The following is a 19,780-nucleotide window of genomic DNA, read 5'->3' on the forward strand; positions in this document are numbered from 1 at the left end:
GTATGGGGTAGGGGATCTTCTCATTGTATATTTTATGTCTTCTTATAGGGTTTTCATTTATGAATCAAAAGCATAATCTAGCTGTTTAAAAATTAAGACATTATACCCAGTTAAATATTAGAAAGCTAAAATTTGTGTTTTTCTCAAATACTGTACTTCCTAGGAAAGACTTCACAAAAAGATCTCTTCTTATCAGAAATACATCCTAACCTTTCTATTTAATGTGAAGTGTTGCCTACAGATTATTGAAGTAAGAAATAGATACTAAGATAATAATACTGTTTGGCAATCTTGAAGGCACCTCAATTTTCAATTCCAGTTTTGCTTGAATCTATCAGTATTTTGCATCTGGCCCCATTATACGATAGCAGTCATCTAGACGTTTAGCGGACAGTTTTGTTTTATTTGTTTTGTTGTTCTTCTCATGTTGTCTTCCTCAGGGAAACCTCCTTTTGATCCCAATCTTTGAGCCTGCCCAAGATGCCCTTGTTTTCATCTCATAAAACCCTGTGCATCCCACTCATTTCAGCTTGAAATTAAATATTTTGTGTAATTATTTTGTTGTTCATGCTAACTAGACTGTGAGCTTCATGAAGCTAGGGATATATCTATCCCCAAAGCTTAGTGTGCCACTATCACATCATTGCATTCAATAAATATTTTTCATATTGGGTGTGAATTGTACAGTTATTGATGCACATTGTAAACTATTTGTAGACATTCAAATTCTAGGTTATTGCATTCCATCAGAACAATAACTGGGAAAATATTTGCACTAAAGAAAAAAAATTCCAGTACTTAGAATACAGGGAGCTGCTTGAAGATGCTAAAAACTTTACTATAACCATCCATTTGTTCCCAAATTGTTTTTTTTTTCTCTGCAGTATATATGCTATTTACATTGATTTTTGTCCAATACATTTACTATCTCACTCTTTATAAAGCCACCTCATAGAGGCAGCTTGTCTTAGGCAGATTTCAGCTTGTTTCTCTAACTTCATCAGCCTTCCCCCCCCACCAAACCACTCCAAATAAAGGTGCAATCTATGCACAGTTTTCTAGGCAAATGCATCTTTAGGAGGGGTCCCCTGAAGTGCCGATTCCAGGTAAATTGCTGCTCATGATCCACTCCCATATAGAAATTCTGGTGTCTTTACTCACATTCACCCTTAGCTTGTCTATCTAAACTGATTTGAAAAAACATATATTAAAACTCAAAATGACAAGAATCCCTGACTATTCTGAAAACCATCGAATTCACTCAAATCCTTCCTTTACAGAAGAAATGTGTTCACAGAGGCAGAGTGAAGGTTTTTGCAAATTGATGATGGCTGTCCTTGTCCCTGTGTCTTCCAGTTCCCGTTTTTCCTTGAATAAATCTTTTCATAGTGGTTTCTTTTAGCAGTTCTACTGGATCCTTTGGTGCCACTATTTGATTCTTTTCTGGTACATCTGCCTACATACTAATCTTCAAAAATATCACCTTTTAGTGTTTCCTAGGCTCAGGAAAAGTGTGATCAAAAAAGTGAGGGACTGGACGCTGAAAACAAACCACGATTGTCATAGAAAGGGAGTTTTGAAAATGACAGTTTGCTTTCTTTTGGTATTTTCTCACAAATACCAAGCCCCTGCTGTTTGTTACTGAGTGGGAAGCAGGAAGACACAGTGTCTTCCTCAGCGAGCTCAAAACCTCTTCCAGGGAATGATCTGGTTCGACCCTCAGGGAGTCAAATGGCTCCTGGGAACGCATTCACGTTGCTTGAGTTTTCTCCAAAATCCAGTCCACGTACTCGACCACGTTGGTGTAAACACCTGGCCGCTCCCTTTGAGCGCAGCCTTCGCCCCAGCTGGTGATGCCCACCAACTGCCAGATCTCGTCGTGTTTGCAGGACAGGGGGCCCCCCGAGTCTCCCTGTGGCAAGTGGAGAAAAAGCAAGGAGCACAGATCAGTTCAGATGCTTCCCAGCTAAAATACATTTTGCTCAGTGATTTCCCCTAAATGTTGCCCTGGCTCTTTGATGCACTTCAAAGAACCTGATTGCTTTTTTTTTTCATTTAGCCAGCCTATCCATTTTAGATTTCAGAAGAAGTTAAACAAATACTCTGTGTTCTCTGCTGGTTGGCAGAAGACTGCTTTTTAAACACATTAAACATTCCAATTTGAACATATTCAGTTGGTGGAGAACATTGTTACCTTACAAGCATCCTTCCCCCCTTCCTTGTAGCCGGCACAGATCATCTTATTGGTTATTTTGTGCCTTCTGTATCTCATCTGGCATTCTTCATTTGCCACTAAGGGTATACTGGCTTTCTGGAGGGTGTTTTGTACTTTGTCTGAAAAAAATTTTGGTTTTGGTTAGTGGAATAACTATATGTTATATATGTAAATATGAATGTATATACTTAAAATCAAAATTGTACCTATGTAAGTATCTGGAAAGAAAAAATATTAGGTTTCCCTCTCAGACCTTTTATAATTCAAGTGTAAAGATGATGTCATTCCCACTATTGCATGCACCATTGTGTAAATGTTAATTAAGTCAAAAATTAATTATGATTCTAACTGGAATTACTTCTCAGAGAAAGTAATTGGATAACAGGCTAGAACATTTACTGAAAACTTCTAAGTTCCTTACTAAATTTCATTAAGCAAAATGAATCTTTAAAGAGATTTAGTCATATTTAAAATTTCTAGTCATACAGGGGTGGTACCATCCTCACTGGAGTGCTTTTTGTCTTTATATCTTTATTAATACACTCCCTGCAATTGGGTAGTGTGATTTTACTTGCATTTTAGCTCTATGACTTGACAGAGCAGAAAAGGTTAAGTTCTTTGCTTGTAGGATGGAGCATATATAAAAACATCATTTTTTACCTCTTAATTTTCTGTACCCCCATCCAGTCACCCAGCAGTCCGTGTATGTTACATGTCTATCTCCTTTGGAAGGTAGGCATATGGGTCGCTGAGAATCTAAATTTTAAAAATCATAGTTTAGTTATCAGAAGCAAAATATGTCTTCTTTTCCAGAAGAGATTTTCTTCTTTCACTTTACACTGATTGTATTTTTAAAAAATTTTATTATTTTTGGGTTTTTTTTTTTTGCCTTATTGTCATGTATTTTCATCTCTCATGCTCAGCATCACCTATCACATGCCCCAGGGTGAGAGTCTGGAGGGAGAAGCCACACCCTCCCCACTGGTCCTTCACGCTCACTAGCCCTGGCGCCCAGTGCAAAGGGCTCCATCACTCCCACCTTCAGTCCTTCATCCCTAAAAGGGAGATGTTAGACTAAATTATCTTTAGCATTCCAATAGTCTATAAAATTATGGCACTCACACACACCTGCAGAAGCCTAAAGAAACCTTATCTCCTCACCCATCTTCCAAAATTAAGTTTCAATAAGGAAAGAGCTTCGGCCTTAACAGATTGAACAGCCGGCTTCCCAGGCCCTCCCATGACAACCATGGAGATTGGGAGGGTCAGGCCATGAATCTGGTAGGGTTAAACATTTTTCTCCAGGTCACCATTCTAGGTAACTTTCGAATTAAAATTCCACATACCTGTGTAATTCATCGCTGTTTCCAGTTTCAACAAGGCAATATCATACCCGCCTTCTGCTGTTTTATATTGGTCATGAACTATTATTTCTTGAACCCCAAAGAAAGGTGTATCCTCTTTTATTTCAGATTGATTTAAAATGCCACTATACACACGCAAAAGTTTAGGTGACTCTAGCCTAAGGAACAGACAGTAGAGGGAAAGAAATTGTCTTTCCTAAGTCATTCGAAACGTTTTGAGCTGTACAGCTACTTAACTGGTTCTTACTAATATTTTCTGCCAGTTGTGGGCTTTTAGATGGGAAAAGTGATTTCATCTTAAGACTTTTTCAGCTGCCTTATAAAGAAGATCCTGAGCTAGTATTTACTTTATATTAAACAAAGAAAATAAATGAATGTTTCTTTTTACTCTCCAACACACACACAGAAACACACACACACACACACACACACACACACACACACACACACATGAACAGTATGAGGTTTAGTTCCACCCTGCCATCAGCTAGCTGTAACCCTGAGAAATTCACTTGGACTTCCTGGTACTCCATTTTCCCATCCATAAAAGGTAAATGGAACTATTGATCTCAAGTGTATCCTCGAGTTATGAGTGTGCCACATAGTGATTAAAAATACAAACTAAAGCAAATACACAAAACTGTGTCCAGAAACAACTCAGAGGGTATAAAATGGCAAAGAAGAAGTCTGGCCAACTAAAATCCCTGGGATACGTGTGTTTCCCCAGCTGGAGAGCCTTTATGTTTGACCAATATTGAAAGTGATCTAAGTGGGAAATTCAATTTGAGGATACATAATGAACCCTTTCTGTATTTATACACATACAGAGCGAGAGAGAGAGAGAGAGACAGTATGGGACATAGGAGTCAGAGAATGGGAAATTCTCTGTGAGTTTAGTTCTGGACCCAATGTGCAGAATAATGCAAGGAAGGTGATATTTCTAAAAAGAAATAACAAGCAAGCCCCTGAGGCTGTTCATGCACTTGAGCGGGAAAGTGGAACAGTACGCAAACAACCACGTTCCTGCACCTACTCTGGTGCTGGCAGACCAGGAGTGGCTCTTCCTTTTTCTGCTTCCCCCATCCCCTGAACTAAAGAAATAAATGAATTAATAGGAAATTAATTTATTAATAGCAAATAGGATAATTTAAAATTTAAAAGTATTTATTTACTAATATGCTAGTAATAGATCGTGTATGGGTATGAGGATGATGAACTAATAAAAACGGCGGTGGTACTGACCCATAGAAACAGTGAGCGGCCGTTAATATCCACTGGTTCCCAATGATGGAGCCTCCGCACAGGTGTCTCTGTGTGGGCGACGTGACGTGGAGAGTTACCTGCCACGGCCACTCACCGTGAACAGACGCGGTTCCCCCAACGATCCTGGGCTTGATCTTGGTTGTACATTCTACAACAGAAAGATTGCAGTGAGTGGCTTCTACATCTTCCTTTGCCACCAGTAAGCACGTTCCTTCAGGAGCAAAAAGAAGAAAACCTTCCTTCAATTCAAACCTTCTTTCAATTCAATAGTTTTCCACGACCCTCGGAGTTGCAGGGACTTGATCGTCAAGTTGGCAAAAGAAAGCATGCACGTAAAGATGGAAGTCACTGAGTCACTTTGTAATCACACGTCCCAAAGAATGCTGCCCTCCTTCTCTGGCACTACGAGGCCTCTTGTCCTCCTTCTAAGGGTAACTTTGACGGTTCATTTAAAGCAGTGGTTGTTAAGTGTCAGTCCCCCAGACCAACAGCCTCACCTGGGAACTTGTTAAAAATGCAAATTCTTGAGCCCTACCTCAGACCCAGTGAAGGAGGACGTCCAGCTGTGAAGCTCAGCACAGCTCTGCCGGAGTGTGGGGACTGCCACTATATAGACAAAGGGGCTCCTTCCACTCCGTTTGCTGCCCTTGTCTAACTTTTCCCTCATGCCCCAACTCAGGCCGACCCTGGCTCCCAGTCACTCCCATCCCATCCACGTCCAAACCAGGATGGACCTTCTGTTTGTGAACTTCTTCTGCTCTTTGGCTTTGTTGACAGTTTGAGGTTCTCTTGGGCCAGCGTTGGAACTTACCATGGACTTTGAGTCAGACTCATCCCTCTGTTTCTTCCTCCTCTTGGCTGCCCCGGACAGGACAGCAGTCCCCTTTCTTTCTACTACTTGGGATGTCTAACCTGAGAGGCACCCCCCTGGCTGGAGCCTGGCCCGTTCTGCCACAGAACCCAGATGGTGTGGGGGTGAAGGGTTCGTGGACAGCAGTGTTCTGGAGCAGAGCACCTCAAGCCTTCATGCACATACTGGTCACCTGGGAAGTTTGCAAAATGCAAATTCTGATTCAGTGTGTCTGTGGGGGGCTGAAATTCTTTCTGACAAGCTCAGCTCCCGGGTGATGCCAATGTGCCCACATCACACTTGCAGAGGGCAGGCCCAGAGAGTCAGAGAAGCTTGTGTCCTTAGCTAAGGGAGGAGTGTAACGTTGGCAGGCGAGTCACTAGGAAAAAGTCAAGTCCTAGATGGCCCATTCACTAGTTTTATGGGTGTGAACAAAACCTCTCTAGGCTTTTTCCCCCCTCAATTGGAAAATGAGTTGATAATTCTGGGGCAGATTTCAAACAGAAAGAGAGGACAGGTTAAGGAGTTTTGAAGGAAACGACAGCTCATAGCAAGCTGAGACAAGAAAGAGCACTACGTGTTAGTGGAAGCTTAAGCAGAGTGTTCTCATTCAAGAGTGGATAGGGTGGATGTTAGTTTTGGAAGGCCCTTTTGAAGATCTTAGCTATATTCTAGAATTTCTGGGAAGCTCTTTTAGTTTGCCAGCTGGGAAGTCAGCATAAGGGCAAAGTGCAGGAAAACTAATAGGGAAGTAGTAACTAAGGTATGTTATAAATAACTCAATAAAGACCTCACAGATCTTAATGTTCATTTTCTTTTGTTTCTCAGCTTAAACAAAATGCTGAAATTATCTGTGTTTAGCATCATATTTTGTATTAAGAAATGTTTCTTTTAATGGCATTGCTATCTGTCTTCAGAAAGTGAAGTTGTATTTTAGACCCACGACAGTACAGGACACGATAAATATCTGTTAGTCGTTCCCTTTCATGGTAGAGTGTTATTTCATCCAATATGGTGCAGTAAAACCTAGTTATCCAATTCTCTTATTTCAGAAGGTGTACTGAAAAAACAGAAGATTTTATTTTCCTTTATCTTACATTTTCTCCTGCAGCTATCAATCTTCACCTGATATATTCTGCAACCCCTACAGGCCAAAACAGAGAAGAACGGAATGAAGAAGGAAGGGTGGACAATGGAGTCTGCAATTTATCACGGTGGAAGTGCTGATGTTGTTTTGTCAACATCACTGAACAACAAAATTTGCTGAGTGCCCCTTCTAATGCTTAGAAGTAGAAACAAGACAACGGAATTATTTTGAATGCTCTTTCTTGTCTTAGGTAATTTTATTGTGAGTAAAACAGAGAATTATGAGATACAACTTAATTGACTGGCTTTTTAAAGAGGTTTGAGCCATCCAAAGGTTCTCACGAGAGCCCCTCTGAACTCTAGGAAGGCATAATTTGTGACTTAGAATACTAATATTAGATCTAATAAAACATCTTTATGTGCTACAAAACAAGTTCTCAGAAGTTAAGATTGATTCACCTTCTCGGCACAGTGCATAATCTGACACAAATGATTTTTATACTTCTAAAACTACTACAAAGCGTGAGTATCACTTCCATTTGATTCATTCAATCTCAGTGGCACCTAAGTTTATAGTGCATTCTGCCATTGGCCATTTGGCAATGAACAGTCTAAGAACATGCAGCTTTATGAAAATCAATAAATAGTAAAGTTATAATAGGTTGCTATGGTAATTTAGGGAGGAGTATTCATGGCATATTCTTTCCTATTGGGGGTTCTGTCCTTGAGAACAATTTTGTATTTGCCTACAAACCATTTCTTGCTGCTATGCTCAGAAACTGGCCACTGGGATGGAAATATTGCTGGTGTAATTTTTATGTTATTTTATGTTATTATATGTTATTATAAGTCTTTTATGTTATTATAAGTCTTTTATAATCTAGGCAATCTTTTTATTTCCACCCTACCACAATCATTGCTATGAATTCGTAAAGTGTTACCTTAACTTTTGCCAACATCCGTAAGTCTACAGAACTCTTGCAGGGAATCTGCAAGAATGAACGCCCGTGAAAAGAAAATACTCCAGCATTTCTTGAGCAGACACATATTTTTTCCAAATATATGATCATATTTATGTTTTACTTAAAAACCAAGTTAGCAGTCAGTGAGCAGAAAATGAGTAGTTTGATTAACCAGGGTGCTGGTCGATATTTTGATTATAAAGGAAAATAAGATAAATAAATGAGATAAATTAAGGCCTTGACAACAAGAAGCAAATGCAAGAGTATTGGTTCAGACTGGATCCCACCATGAAATGCTAGTTGTATAAATGTGTCAGATTAAAACACACATCCAATTCATAGTAGGCAATCAAGACTTTAGTCAAGACCCAATATTTACCTTTAAAGCATGGTCAGCTTGGGTGATAGGAGTGAAAATAACAGAAAATTGCTAAATTTATTATTTTACTAATTTCCTCCCCTCTGTGGCTATTATTGGCGCTCCTATACAACTTATTCAGTATAGAATAACTCTTTCACATATTTTTTTTTTCAAATGACATCATACTCACCATTATCCATTTTACATAACCTCCGGGTATATCCAGAGATGCCTCCTCTCCCGTAAAGTATTTTAGTTGGAGATCCATTGGAGGAAAGTTTTAAGTAACATTTGCCCCTACAGTTGGAAACAAAATGGCATAAACACAATGCACCTCACAGATAGATGAGACAGAGGCATCTACGTAACCCACAATATGCCTTACGTCCCTTCGTTGCAAGATCCTTGAGATGGGGCATAGGTAAAAAACTGGCAGCGGATGGCGTTGGTGCACATTTTCTGGCAGGCTTCGTGACCTTTCACATCGACAATGTCCAGCTCTTCTCCCAAGAAGTGAGTGTCGTGGTAAAATGAGGAATGGCAGAACACTAGACAGCAAAGCACATAGCAGACATGAGACATACCTCAGCATTCATCAGCCTCCTCGGGATTTGTCCATCTCATTCAGAATAAAGTACTTGTGCTGTTCACCTGGGATGCTGTGCCTGCAGTTTTGTAGACCAAAACCAGAAAGAGCTTTGCTCTTCGTAAAGCGTGTACTTGGTAATCCACTCTCAGATGTTTTAAGGAGACAAAGATTTCTAACAGAAAAAAGAGGGAAATATAAATATATCGTATCAAACATATCAAAGAAAAAAAAAACAGTTTTACAGCACATAAAGAAGTTTGTAAAGTTAGCTCACCTTACCACCTAACGGCAAAGATTTTCCTGTTTTGAAAGGTACCCTGCCTGAATCACTGAGCCACACCCCAGTTTCCATGGGTGGTAGACAAATTTTCAAAAGTGAACCACCTGGTTCTGTAAAAATTTTCTGAGTTTGCTCTATTGCCAATGTGCCTAGTGTCTTCCTTTTTTCTTTCTTTCCTTTTAATGCTCCCAGCCTACAAAACTCAAAGATTTAAGTATTTTCATCCTTCCTAGAAATCTCTTCTTTGCAACTTTCATCCCGCACAGACATTTAGATTAAATTTTTAGTTACTCAGAGTTGTCAACGATGGATTTTGATCATCTGTTTTTAAAAGACAACAAATTACCCTTGAATGTAGCTTCTCACCTTTGCGATTCTTTTGGCCACTCTTGGGAAAAGAAGGTAAAAAACAAACAGTTGGGATGATGAGTACAAATGCGGCGACAGACGAAAACATCTGGGGCCACCACGCTGTCGATGTTGCTATCTGCAAACACCGTGCTGGGGAAAATGTCCCTAATACAAGCTGCACGACAGAAGGAATGATGTCAGGAGATCAGTTCACCAGCAGAATTGTGAAAATTCCCGTCGTAGTATTTGTAAATTCCAGATTAAAAAATTTAAGCTTACCCCAAGTTCTTTAAAATGATTTTTAATTTAGAAAAAAATGAAGAGATTATGTTAAACCTGAAACTCAGAAATAAGCTCTAACTATGTAGGACATAATGAAATCAATCACATGAGGCAGGTAAAAGATCATTGGGTCCATTTCATCGGTGAGCATAAGTCGGTATCCTAAGTTGGTATTGCACATATCACTGGCATCGTACCTATTTAGCGGTTAAACTGTCACCTTAAGAAAATGATAGTTACCCAGATTAGAAAGTGCACAGGACTTCAATGAAAACCCAGACTCCACTTTACTGAGCTTCGTTATTCTGGTTGGTGTCCCTGTTTGGGTGTGCTTCAATAGACAAATATTACTGCATGAAAAGAAAAAGGAAAAAAAAATGTCTTATTCTTCCAACTGCAAGGAGGAAAAAACATGAGATGATAAAAAATTCCCACTTGAGCATTACAGTGAAGGGACACCCTGAGAAGCATCCATCTGAGAGGCCGAGTGGTTAAGCTGGAGTCCTAGCCCCGCCACCAGGTACCTGGTGGTCCTGTGAACTTTGCTAACTTTGTTTCTTCATCAGTGAAATGACATCTTGAGGAGGGTCCAACAAGAAGGGTAGGAGTATCTGAATGGATGGCTTCTCGAGCCCCTCTCACTTTTAATGCTCTAACTTTTTTTATAATGCCCAGCAACCCCTACTTTCTTGGCTTGTGGTTCATAGTGTGCTAAGTCTTAGATATAAAAGATGTCATCTGAACTGAGCTAAAGCCAAGCCATGGAAGACTAATGACTAATTTGGAGGGAGGGGTTGTTGTGCTTTTTTTTTTTAATCACTGCTGTTTTTGAAATGAATATTTGATGCTTTATTTGCTTTCTACTCACCTCATTTTTGTGACTGTGGAGAGTGGAATGTTAAAATCTAATGTTAAAACCCAAATATTAGTAATTTGAACTTTTTTCACTTGTTTCATTGGATTCCACATAGATGTAGTTTACTATGCAAATCTAGATGTTCTCAAATATTCTTAAATATACAAATTGATAATATATTTCCCTTACAAATTTTAAAGATGCCAACACAGATATAGTCATTAGAGAAGAGGTCATTTTTATATCATTTCATGACAGTTTTATCCCTGAAATATTTCAAAATCCAGTATGGAGCAAGATAAAACTTTTCTCATGAGCTTCAATTATTCTGTCATACATGAGGAACTGCTGTTTAGCGAGTGAGTATATATTATTTTTTGTTTCTATAGGGCTAGGCTATCACATCACTTAGGCTAGGAAGGACACTGCCAATCAGACCACTTGTAGCTCTTTCAAAAATTTAAAAGCATAGATGTTTCAAAATTACAATGTAAAATGTAGAGTTTTTGTAATTATCTAGGACATTGATCAAGGGTATGCATTTTTTCTAACAGTGTCACTAAAAGACAGACTCATTACCATAAATGTAATGCATCCAAATTGGGCTTAAGATGTACTTTTCATGAAGAGAACTGTTAGGTTTTATTATAGAAATGTCTTTTGGGTGTTAAAAAAATTGGGGGCATTAAGTTGATGACAAAAAGTTTTACTGAGTCATCACTTTGCTTTTTATTTGCCATTCTAACATCCTCAGGCTCAACTTAACTTGCAGCTCACTCACCGATGCTCCACGCTGGGAAACCACCTTGTCGCATATGTAAAAAAGTGACAGTGGCTGTCATCTGTGCACCTCTCTTGGCATTCCTGAGCATTCTTGGCAACAGAGCTGTTGTAGTTTATACCCTTCATGTCTAGGTCCACATAAATGTCTTTGTTGCAAGCTGGGAAAAAAAGCAGAAATCATGGGCTCTCTCCAGATTCCAGGGGCAACAGCCATGGTTCTATCTCAGCCACTGTCCTCCTTACTCCTTTTCACCCATTTTTCCTTTGTTTTTATTTTAATCTATGAAATTCCTGTTCTCACATGGGAGCAGTAAAAGAATGCCAATGTCCTTCTATACGGCATCAGTTTTAGACTTGTACGTTCGCATTTCTATTTTCTGACCTTGCCTCTCCTCTCCTAAGCTCACTGATTGATTCATTAATTAACCAATTCCAATGTCTATTTCACTATTAAGACAAGTGTCACCTCAACCTTTATATTTGCACCCTTTGGTTTGAATTTATATGTTTAATACACACTTTCATGTAAAATTTTAAGCTGGGAAGGGGAAAGAAAATATATGAATGATGAGAACTGAGGTAGTAAGATACGTCTTTCTATGAGGTACAGAAACTTTAATGAACTATAATGTGTGGGGAGGTGTGGACATGCATGCATGTTTTCTAGCTTTTATTTTACACTAAAAGTACTTTGTTAGGGGAGTTTATTGCCACGTTGCAGAGCTTTGTTTCCGAGATCAGACTAGATCGGGCGCGTTCAGGGTGGTATGGCCGTAGACCAGAGCTTTGTTTCATAGCCATAAAACTATATTCGATGCAACTCTACGCATATATCACAATAACTAGTATTTATGAATCCTAACAAGACATCTTACCACTTATTTGATGTGAGCATTGCTTGAAAGAATATCCAGAAATTGCTCCTGTCCTATTCACTCTTGGGAGTGTTTCTGTAACACTGTCTTTCAGGACACAAGTAAACCTGTTTTTAAAAAGATAACATTGTGTTTTAAAATAATGAGTCTTTAAACATCAGCATAGAAAGTGAAAAAGAAGGAAACAAACTATCTCATGCCCAAACAAATACTTTCTTAGCAACACTGTGAGTTTGTTTTTCCTTCCAACATCCTTACACTTAAGAGACCACATTTGCTCCTTCCTAACAGGAAACCAACACAAGTGCATAAACTATGACCCATTGGTAAAATAGCAGCAAAACTCTGCCTGTTTTTTAATAGCCCATGAGATAAGAATGATGTTTTTATTTTCAAATGGTTACATTTTAAATGATAATGTAAGTACTTATATCCTTCATTTTGCCTTGGGACAAATGAAACTATATAAAGGAATTCTTGTTCAATTTCTTATATCTTTTGTGGAGGATAATGCATGTCAAAGTATTTAGAGGTGAAGTGTCATAATTTTTAAAATTACTTCAAATGGTTAGCCATATATACATAGATAGGTAGGAAAAGCAAAAATCAGAGTCTTGGTGGTAGCAGGAGATCATTGTACTGGATTATTTTTTCAAATTATCTTTATGAATGTTTAATTATTTCTGATAAAACAGCTAAAGGAAGTTCCAGTTCAAATCATATCAAATATCAATAACCAATAGAAAAGTAAAGATCAAAAATATTAAGAAGCATAAAAGCAGAGAGAAAGAGAGAAAACGTACCATTAATATTGAGACCACAAGAGAGGTTGGAAAGTCTGCACTCTTAAGAGGCATATTTATTCCCTCCTAATCTGCCTGAGAACTATTTTTTTCTCTAATATTTAATATTTCAATTGAAGGACAATGTATTTTCCAGTTGTTAACATTCAGTTTTATAAAATGGCAGATGGAAACGTATGAATAGTAATCTTCTGTTAAAACCTCTTTCCTCTATGTAGACATTTACCATGCAGTAGGGTCTTGGAATGGTGACTCAGCCACATAAGTGAAGAACAAGCATCTTGGATGGTAGGTGCAGACTACTTGGCAGTACTTGGCGCTTGGTGTAAAAACTGTAGTGATGTCTCCTCCTTCAAAGTAGGTATCTTTCAACAGCTTAGTCACACATTCTATGATGCAATACATGGCATGGGTTATGTTGGATTTTAGTGGGCACATAACTGATTAGCCAATCATCTCACAAAGGCAAAGCAAGTAGGTCTATTTAACAGTAAATATGCCCGAATTTGGAAATCGAGGCAGTCAACACTTTCATGTTAGTTTATTGATGAACAGTCTCTAATGGAAAAGAAGATCACAAAAGGGTACATTGGCTTCAGTGGAATCGTGATTATGAGTGATGTTCTTGGAGACAAGACAGGTTTTGTGGGTCATTGAATCATTTCTCAGCTCCATATTGGCAAAAGCTACTTTTTAGCATCCCAGCCAGGTCTACAATGGGTTTCTGCTTCTCCCTTTCTCAACTGCTTCTCTCTGTCCAAACTCTATGCTTACATGAAACAAAAGCTCTGGAGTGATCATTTTCCATAGCATCTGATGGCCCTGGGTGTGGTAGCACATCCTCACCCCAAGCTTTTTGTTGCTTCCAAATGATGGATATGGCCACCTCCCATTCATGGAGAGTCTATTGTCACTTCCAAATATCCCATTGACTGTGGAAACCCCACCTCTGGGGCAAAGCAATTGCGCTACATTAAAATATTACTTTTAAGAAGAACATTAATTATTTGGTAAGTCAAATATATTTTCTAATTTTAATATATGTGATAATTTTCTTAGACTATGTCCCTACTAATTGGATCATTTAATTTTACAAGGTACACTGATTTTCAAAATGGAAATATAGCTTCTAGTACCAGTAAAAACTGGTTAAATCTGCTTGTTTTTGTGAACTAGCAAGTGCTTGTTTTTGTATATTGAGATCGTATCCAGATTTCTTGCTAATTTAATTTACTGGCCCAAATAATTTATGTGGTGGTTATTTTGAATTGTTCTAAATACACAATCATATCATCTGTGACCAATGAAATTTTCTTTCCTTCTAGTCTTTTACCTTTTATTTCTTTTTCTTTCTTTACTGTGCTGATTAGGAATTCAAGTACAATACTTACTGGAAAGAACACTCGGTGTTCTTGTCTTAATCTCAACCCCTTGGGAAAGCTTTCGATACTTCACTACTGTGTATCAGGTTTCTTAATGAATTTGGGATTGGATTTTTTGTTGGTTCAAAATTCCCTTTAATAGCTGAGGAAAATTCCTTTCTATTTCCAGTTTATTAAGAGGTTTGTATCATTAATAGAATTTTATAAAATATTTTTATGTATATTGATTTTTTAAAATTATTTTTACTTTTCATTGTGGTAATATATAACATAACATGCATCATTTCAACCATTTTTATTTACATTGCTGTCCAACTATCAATACCATTCATCTCCGGAAATTTTCAACTTTCCTAACTGAAGCTCTGTAGCCATTAAATACTGACTCTCCCTTCTCCCTCTAACTCAGACCCTGGTACCTCTATTCTAATTTCTGTCCCCATGAAATTTACTACTCTTTATATAAAGTACTTTATAAGTGGAATCATACAGTGTTTGTTCTTATGTGACTGGCTTATTTCACTTCACATAATGTCTTCAAAATTCATTCATACAGGGTAGCATATGTCAGAATTTCCTTCCTTTTTAAGGCTGAATAATATTGCATTGTATGTATGTGCCACATTTTGTTTATCCATTCATCTGTTGGTAAACACATGGGCTGCTTCACCTTTTGGCTGTTGTAAATAGTGCTGCTATGAAAGGAAGTGCACAGATACATCTGTTTGAGTCCCTGCTTTTACTTCTTTTGGATATATAACCAAAAGTAGTACATCTATTGACTTTTGAATGTTAAACCAACTTTTCATTCCTGGAATAAGCCAACTTAGTCACGATATCATAATATAATCATCCTTTAATTTGTTTAACATACTGCTGAATTAAGTTTGGTAATATTTTGTTTAGGATATTTGAATATATGTTCATGAGAAAAAAGAACTGTAAGTTTTTTTCTTTCTCATAATGTCCCTGACGGGTTTTGGCATCAAGAATATACTGACCTTATAAAATGGGATGGAGAGTGTGACTATGTTGACCTCCTCTAATATATGTTTGTTTTCCATTTAGTTGGTATCTTCTATTTATTTTTTTCTGCCTTCTAGTTTCTTTGCACTTAATTTTCCCTTCTCTTTCTGCCTTCTTGGTCTGTATTTTTATATTATTATTTTTTACTCTTTCTCTATTCTGAAGTATAATATACATCTATATATTTGATCTCAGCACTGATTTAGCTACAGCCCAAGGTTATTAAGTATGAAATGTCTTGATTTCCTTAAGTACTAAGTTTTACAGTTGATATCTCTGACATTTCACTTTGACACTTCTAGTTTTATTTTTATTGTGAAAGTACATCCTCATTCTTTCAAATGCACTTTTGGGCTTGTGATTATTTTTCATATTTTTTTAGAACAAGTTTTGTGAAACTGTGGATAAGTAAAAAATTTGTGTTATTTTCAAATATGAGTTTTGTCCTGGAACCAATGCAGTGCAGATAGCTGCAAATATCAATAAAGTGTTTCTGAAGGATGTGACTAATGAGTGCACAGTACGTTGATAGTTTGAGAAGTTCTGTTTTGATGATTTTAATTTTAAAAATGAGCCATGTGAGTGACCTGAGACCAAGGGGGATAATGATGAGCTGAAAGCTGTAGTGGAAGTGAATCCATCTCAACCTATGCGTGAATCAGTATTAAGATTTGACGGTACTATTCTAATATTGGACCATTTGAAACAAGTGGGCAAGGTAGAGAAGCTGGGTAGATGGGTACTGCATGAATTAAACAAGCATCAGATGAGAAATCATCTCTAAGCTCGCTTTTGTTTGCTGTCACAATATAAAGGTGAACCATTTCTACACTGTATTGTTATTAGTGATGAAAAATGGATTCTTCACATGTGCAAGCACTTGGCACATGGTTGGATAAAGATGAATGCCAAAACACATTCCAAAACTGAATATTCATCCAAAAAAGCTAATGGTATCTGTTCAGTAGTCCAGTGCTGGTATTATCCACTACAGCTTCATGAAACCTGGTCAAACTATGGACAGCAGATGTCTACTGCAACCAATTGGATGAAATGCTGAGGATGCTTGTGATTAAGCAGCTTAGATTGGTCAGCAGAGACAGGCCAATCCTTCTGCAAGACAACACTTGACCACATGTCACACAAACAATGCTGCTCAAACTACAGAAGCTGAACTTAGAAACTCTCTGTCATCCACCATATTCACCAGACCTTGCACTAACTGACTACCACTTCTTCCAGGCTTTGATTACTTCTTGCAAGGAAAAATATTCAATTCTCAACAAGCTTTGGAAAATGCCTTTGCCAATTTCATCACCACTCACTCTCCAGACTTCTGTGTTGCTGGCATAAACAAGCTACTGTTAAGATGGCAAAACTATGTTGATAATTTAGGCATGTACTTTGATTAATTGTACTGCTTCTTGTTTGAGATATAATAAACTACACTTTTGATTTGAAATCAGAGATTTCATATTTAATGATCTAATATATTTTTATTATAATCCAATTCGTTTCCTAATTTCCCATTGTGATATATTCTTTGACTTATATTTATTTTAAAAGGTCTACTTAATTTTTAAGCATTTGAGGATTTTCCAGTTGTCTTTTTATTATTTTGTAGCTCACATCCATGGTGTTTGGATAGCATGTTCTGTATAATTCTAGTCCTGGGAAATTTGTTAAGACTTGTTTTAGAGCCTTATATGTGGCCAGTTTTTATAAATGTTTCATATGCATATATAAAGGACATAAATATGTATCTAGTCATCCCTCAGTATCATGAGGGATTGGTTCCAGGCCCTGCAGAAGACACCAACATCCACAGATGCCCGTGTCTCATAAAATGGCATAGTATTTGCCTATAACCTATGCACATCCTTCATATACTTGAAACCATCTCTGGATGATTTATAATATCTAATACAATGTAAATGCTATGTAAACAGTTGTTATGCTGTATTGTTTCAGGAATAATGACCAGAAAAATTCTGTACTTGTTCAACATAGATGCAATGTTTTTCCAAATATTTTCAATCTGAGGTTGGTTGAATCCATAGACGTAGAGCCCATGGATACAGAGGGCCGATTGTAAATGCAGTTGTTGGGTCTAGTGTTCAAAATATGTCCACTGAGTTAGCACTGACATGTTTATCAATGAAACAACAAGACAATTTCAAAATAACGACAATGAAGGAAAACAATAACTAAATAATAATCTTGTCACAAAGAAAAATGAGATTATGAACTGTACAATTTAACACATGAAGTGGAATTTATTTTACTTTAAATCTCTACTGAGATTTAACATTTTTCACATATGCCAAAAAAAGAGTTTACTGTGCTTAAAATGCTAGCAATAGTAGCAGAAATTAAATGTAATATTATACATAAGTTATTTTTTAAAGGGATGCTTAAGTTTTCATTTTAAATAAAGAATAACCATCGGGCTAAATAATACTTGTACTAATATATCCTACTGAATATTGGTTAAGTAATTTTTAAACAAATTTAGTGGACACAATTTGGCGGAGAATTAACAGCACTGGTTAAATTATTGAAATGCATAAACTATATATGAATATTTACAAGACACTTTTTGCTCCAAAATTGCTATTGTGTATGTGTTGCATTGAATTGACTGCTTTATGGAAAACTGACTAATCAATGAGGCAAATCGAGATATTTTTTAATACTGTTCCTATATGCCATTTAAATGAGTTATGTAGATAGAAGGTCCAGGTATAGATATAAGAGATATAAACATAGATTCCTACTATTGTGAGCAATCCTTCACCTCAGTTCCCTTCCCTGCTTTGAAAGCCACAGGAGCCTTAAGCAGAAAATAAATAAAACCATTTTATTTCCTTCCCTGAAGTGGATGGGGTGGATTCTCCCCGATGTGTTTGGACCATGGTGTGGTTTCCTCTGGTCCTAATGCCCCCTTGTTTTCCAATCTACAGGTCAGGAAATCAAGCACTTTCCAGTTCATACTTAAGATGAAGCTCTACTTACCACTAGAAACTGAGGCAAATAAAATGAAATGTACCATTTGATACAATAAAATCATCCTGCAAAGAGAAAAATGTGCATGCTTTTAGAACATAAAATAAAAATTTATAATTAGTTTGCTCACATCGAGACTTGCAAGAAGTAGGGAGGGAGAGAGTAGTTAATTCAATAATGCTCACAGGGTTCTTATAATGTTGAATTTTGTGTTTCCCACATCCTCAGCCCAGCTGTGTGTACAGTGCTTAACACCTTCATGGATCTGCAGAAGCTTGAACCAGCGGGAACCTTCGCGCCCTCCTTGCCCTCCCACCTCCAGCTCACGATTAATCAGATCCTTCTCATCTTCACCATCCAACTACTCTCCTCACCCCAATTTTCCATCCTGGTTTCCTTTTCCAATTTATTACCTTTCTTTCTATTTTGAGATCTCTCCCTCTGTATGCCCATATCTATCAAAAAGCTCTGAATGATTTTTTATTTATGAGATATTCTATTTTAAAAATGTACTGCAAATCTATTAATAGACTATCTTAATCACCTATAAACGCACTTATCCCCCATTGAACAGACCATTCTATGAAACACTGACTCATCAGCAAGACAAGACCTCTGATTTTTCAATATTGTTCTTCAAGGTCTTTTTAATTTGAAAATACTTGTTATTGAGTAGAAACTGTTACTCTTCTTTCACTCCACATCTCCTCTCAAAGATGTGGAAATTCATTCTACATCTTCTCTTAGTAATGGACATTAACTGAACATCTCTATTCAATCAGACCATTAAAAAACCAATCATTCTCTATTGCAAAATTTTTTTTAAATTACCATGGTAGAAAAAGACATTTCAAGGCATTTCAAAGAAATGTTAAATATTAATATTTGTTTTGAAACCATACCTGAAAATACCTTGTTTGCTTATTTGCTGCAATGCTTAATAAGGATGTTTTCGTCTTCCAAAATGGCTTTCATCTTCCTCTAAATGAGCTTGTGTAGGTAATGTTCACTTACCTTTAGTATTTACTTTTACTGGTTTCCAATGTTGTGTAACATTGTCTCTTTGTACAACGTATCTGTGAAAGTCCTTAAAATCTCTGCATATCAGAAATGTATCCCAAAAGTTGCTTGTTTTTTCAATACATCTAATTGATTATTATTTTTTATTGCATATTCAAACAAGTGATGCACAGAGAGAGAGAGCTAGAGAACTTGCGTTCGCCTGTGCCTCCGCAGCCAGGCCCCCTGCCTGCTCACCAGGGCTGCACTCAACCACACTCTCAAACATCCACTGTTAACCATTAATTCTGGCCAAACTTGAATCCCAGGGTCTAAAAGGAAAGCACAGAAAGTCACATGGACCAGTCGAGTTGCAGCACAGTGGAGGGAGGAGACTTCTGTGGGCTGAGGGATGGGTAGGAAGCAAAGTGCAGACTGACCACGAGT

At 37.4% G+C, this 19,780-nt stretch overlaps 1 protein-coding gene across 2 annotated transcripts; it reads right to left on the reverse strand.

Moving 5' to 3' along the window:
• Nucleotides 1–382: 382 nt before the first annotated feature.
• On the reverse strand, nt 383–19,780 carry F11 (coagulation factor XI). 2 transcript variants are annotated; one of them, XM_012784874.2, is made up of 15 exons: nt 19,349–19,780; nt 18,344–18,399; nt 13,147–13,309; nt 12,118–12,224; nt 11,241–11,400; nt 9,844–9,953; nt 9,337–9,496; nt 8,753–8,862; nt 8,487–8,649; nt 8,292–8,398; nt 4,822–4,990; nt 3,562–3,737; nt 2,876–2,971; nt 2,195–2,334; nt 383–1,912 (listed from the first exon to the last, which is right to left on the reverse strand). In XM_012784874.2, exons 2-15 carry the CDS (start codon nt 18,396–18,398, stop codon nt 1,751–1,753), a joined length of 1,878 nt encoding a protein of 625 aa, XP_012640328.2. In that variant the 5' UTR covers nt 18,399; nt 19,349–19,780; the 3' UTR covers nt 383–1,750. The 2 variants fall into 2 exon arrangements, with proteins under 2 accessions (XP_012640328.2, XP_012640326.2); XM_012784872.2 differs by having other exon boundaries at nt 19,237–19,780.

The sequence above is a fragment of the Microcebus murinus genome, chromosome 15, assembly GCF_040939455.1.
Source record: "Microcebus murinus isolate Inina chromosome 15, M.murinus_Inina_mat1.0, whole genome shotgun sequence".
Classification (NCBI taxonomy): Eukaryota; Metazoa; Chordata; class Mammalia; order Primates; family Cheirogaleidae; genus Microcebus; species Microcebus murinus.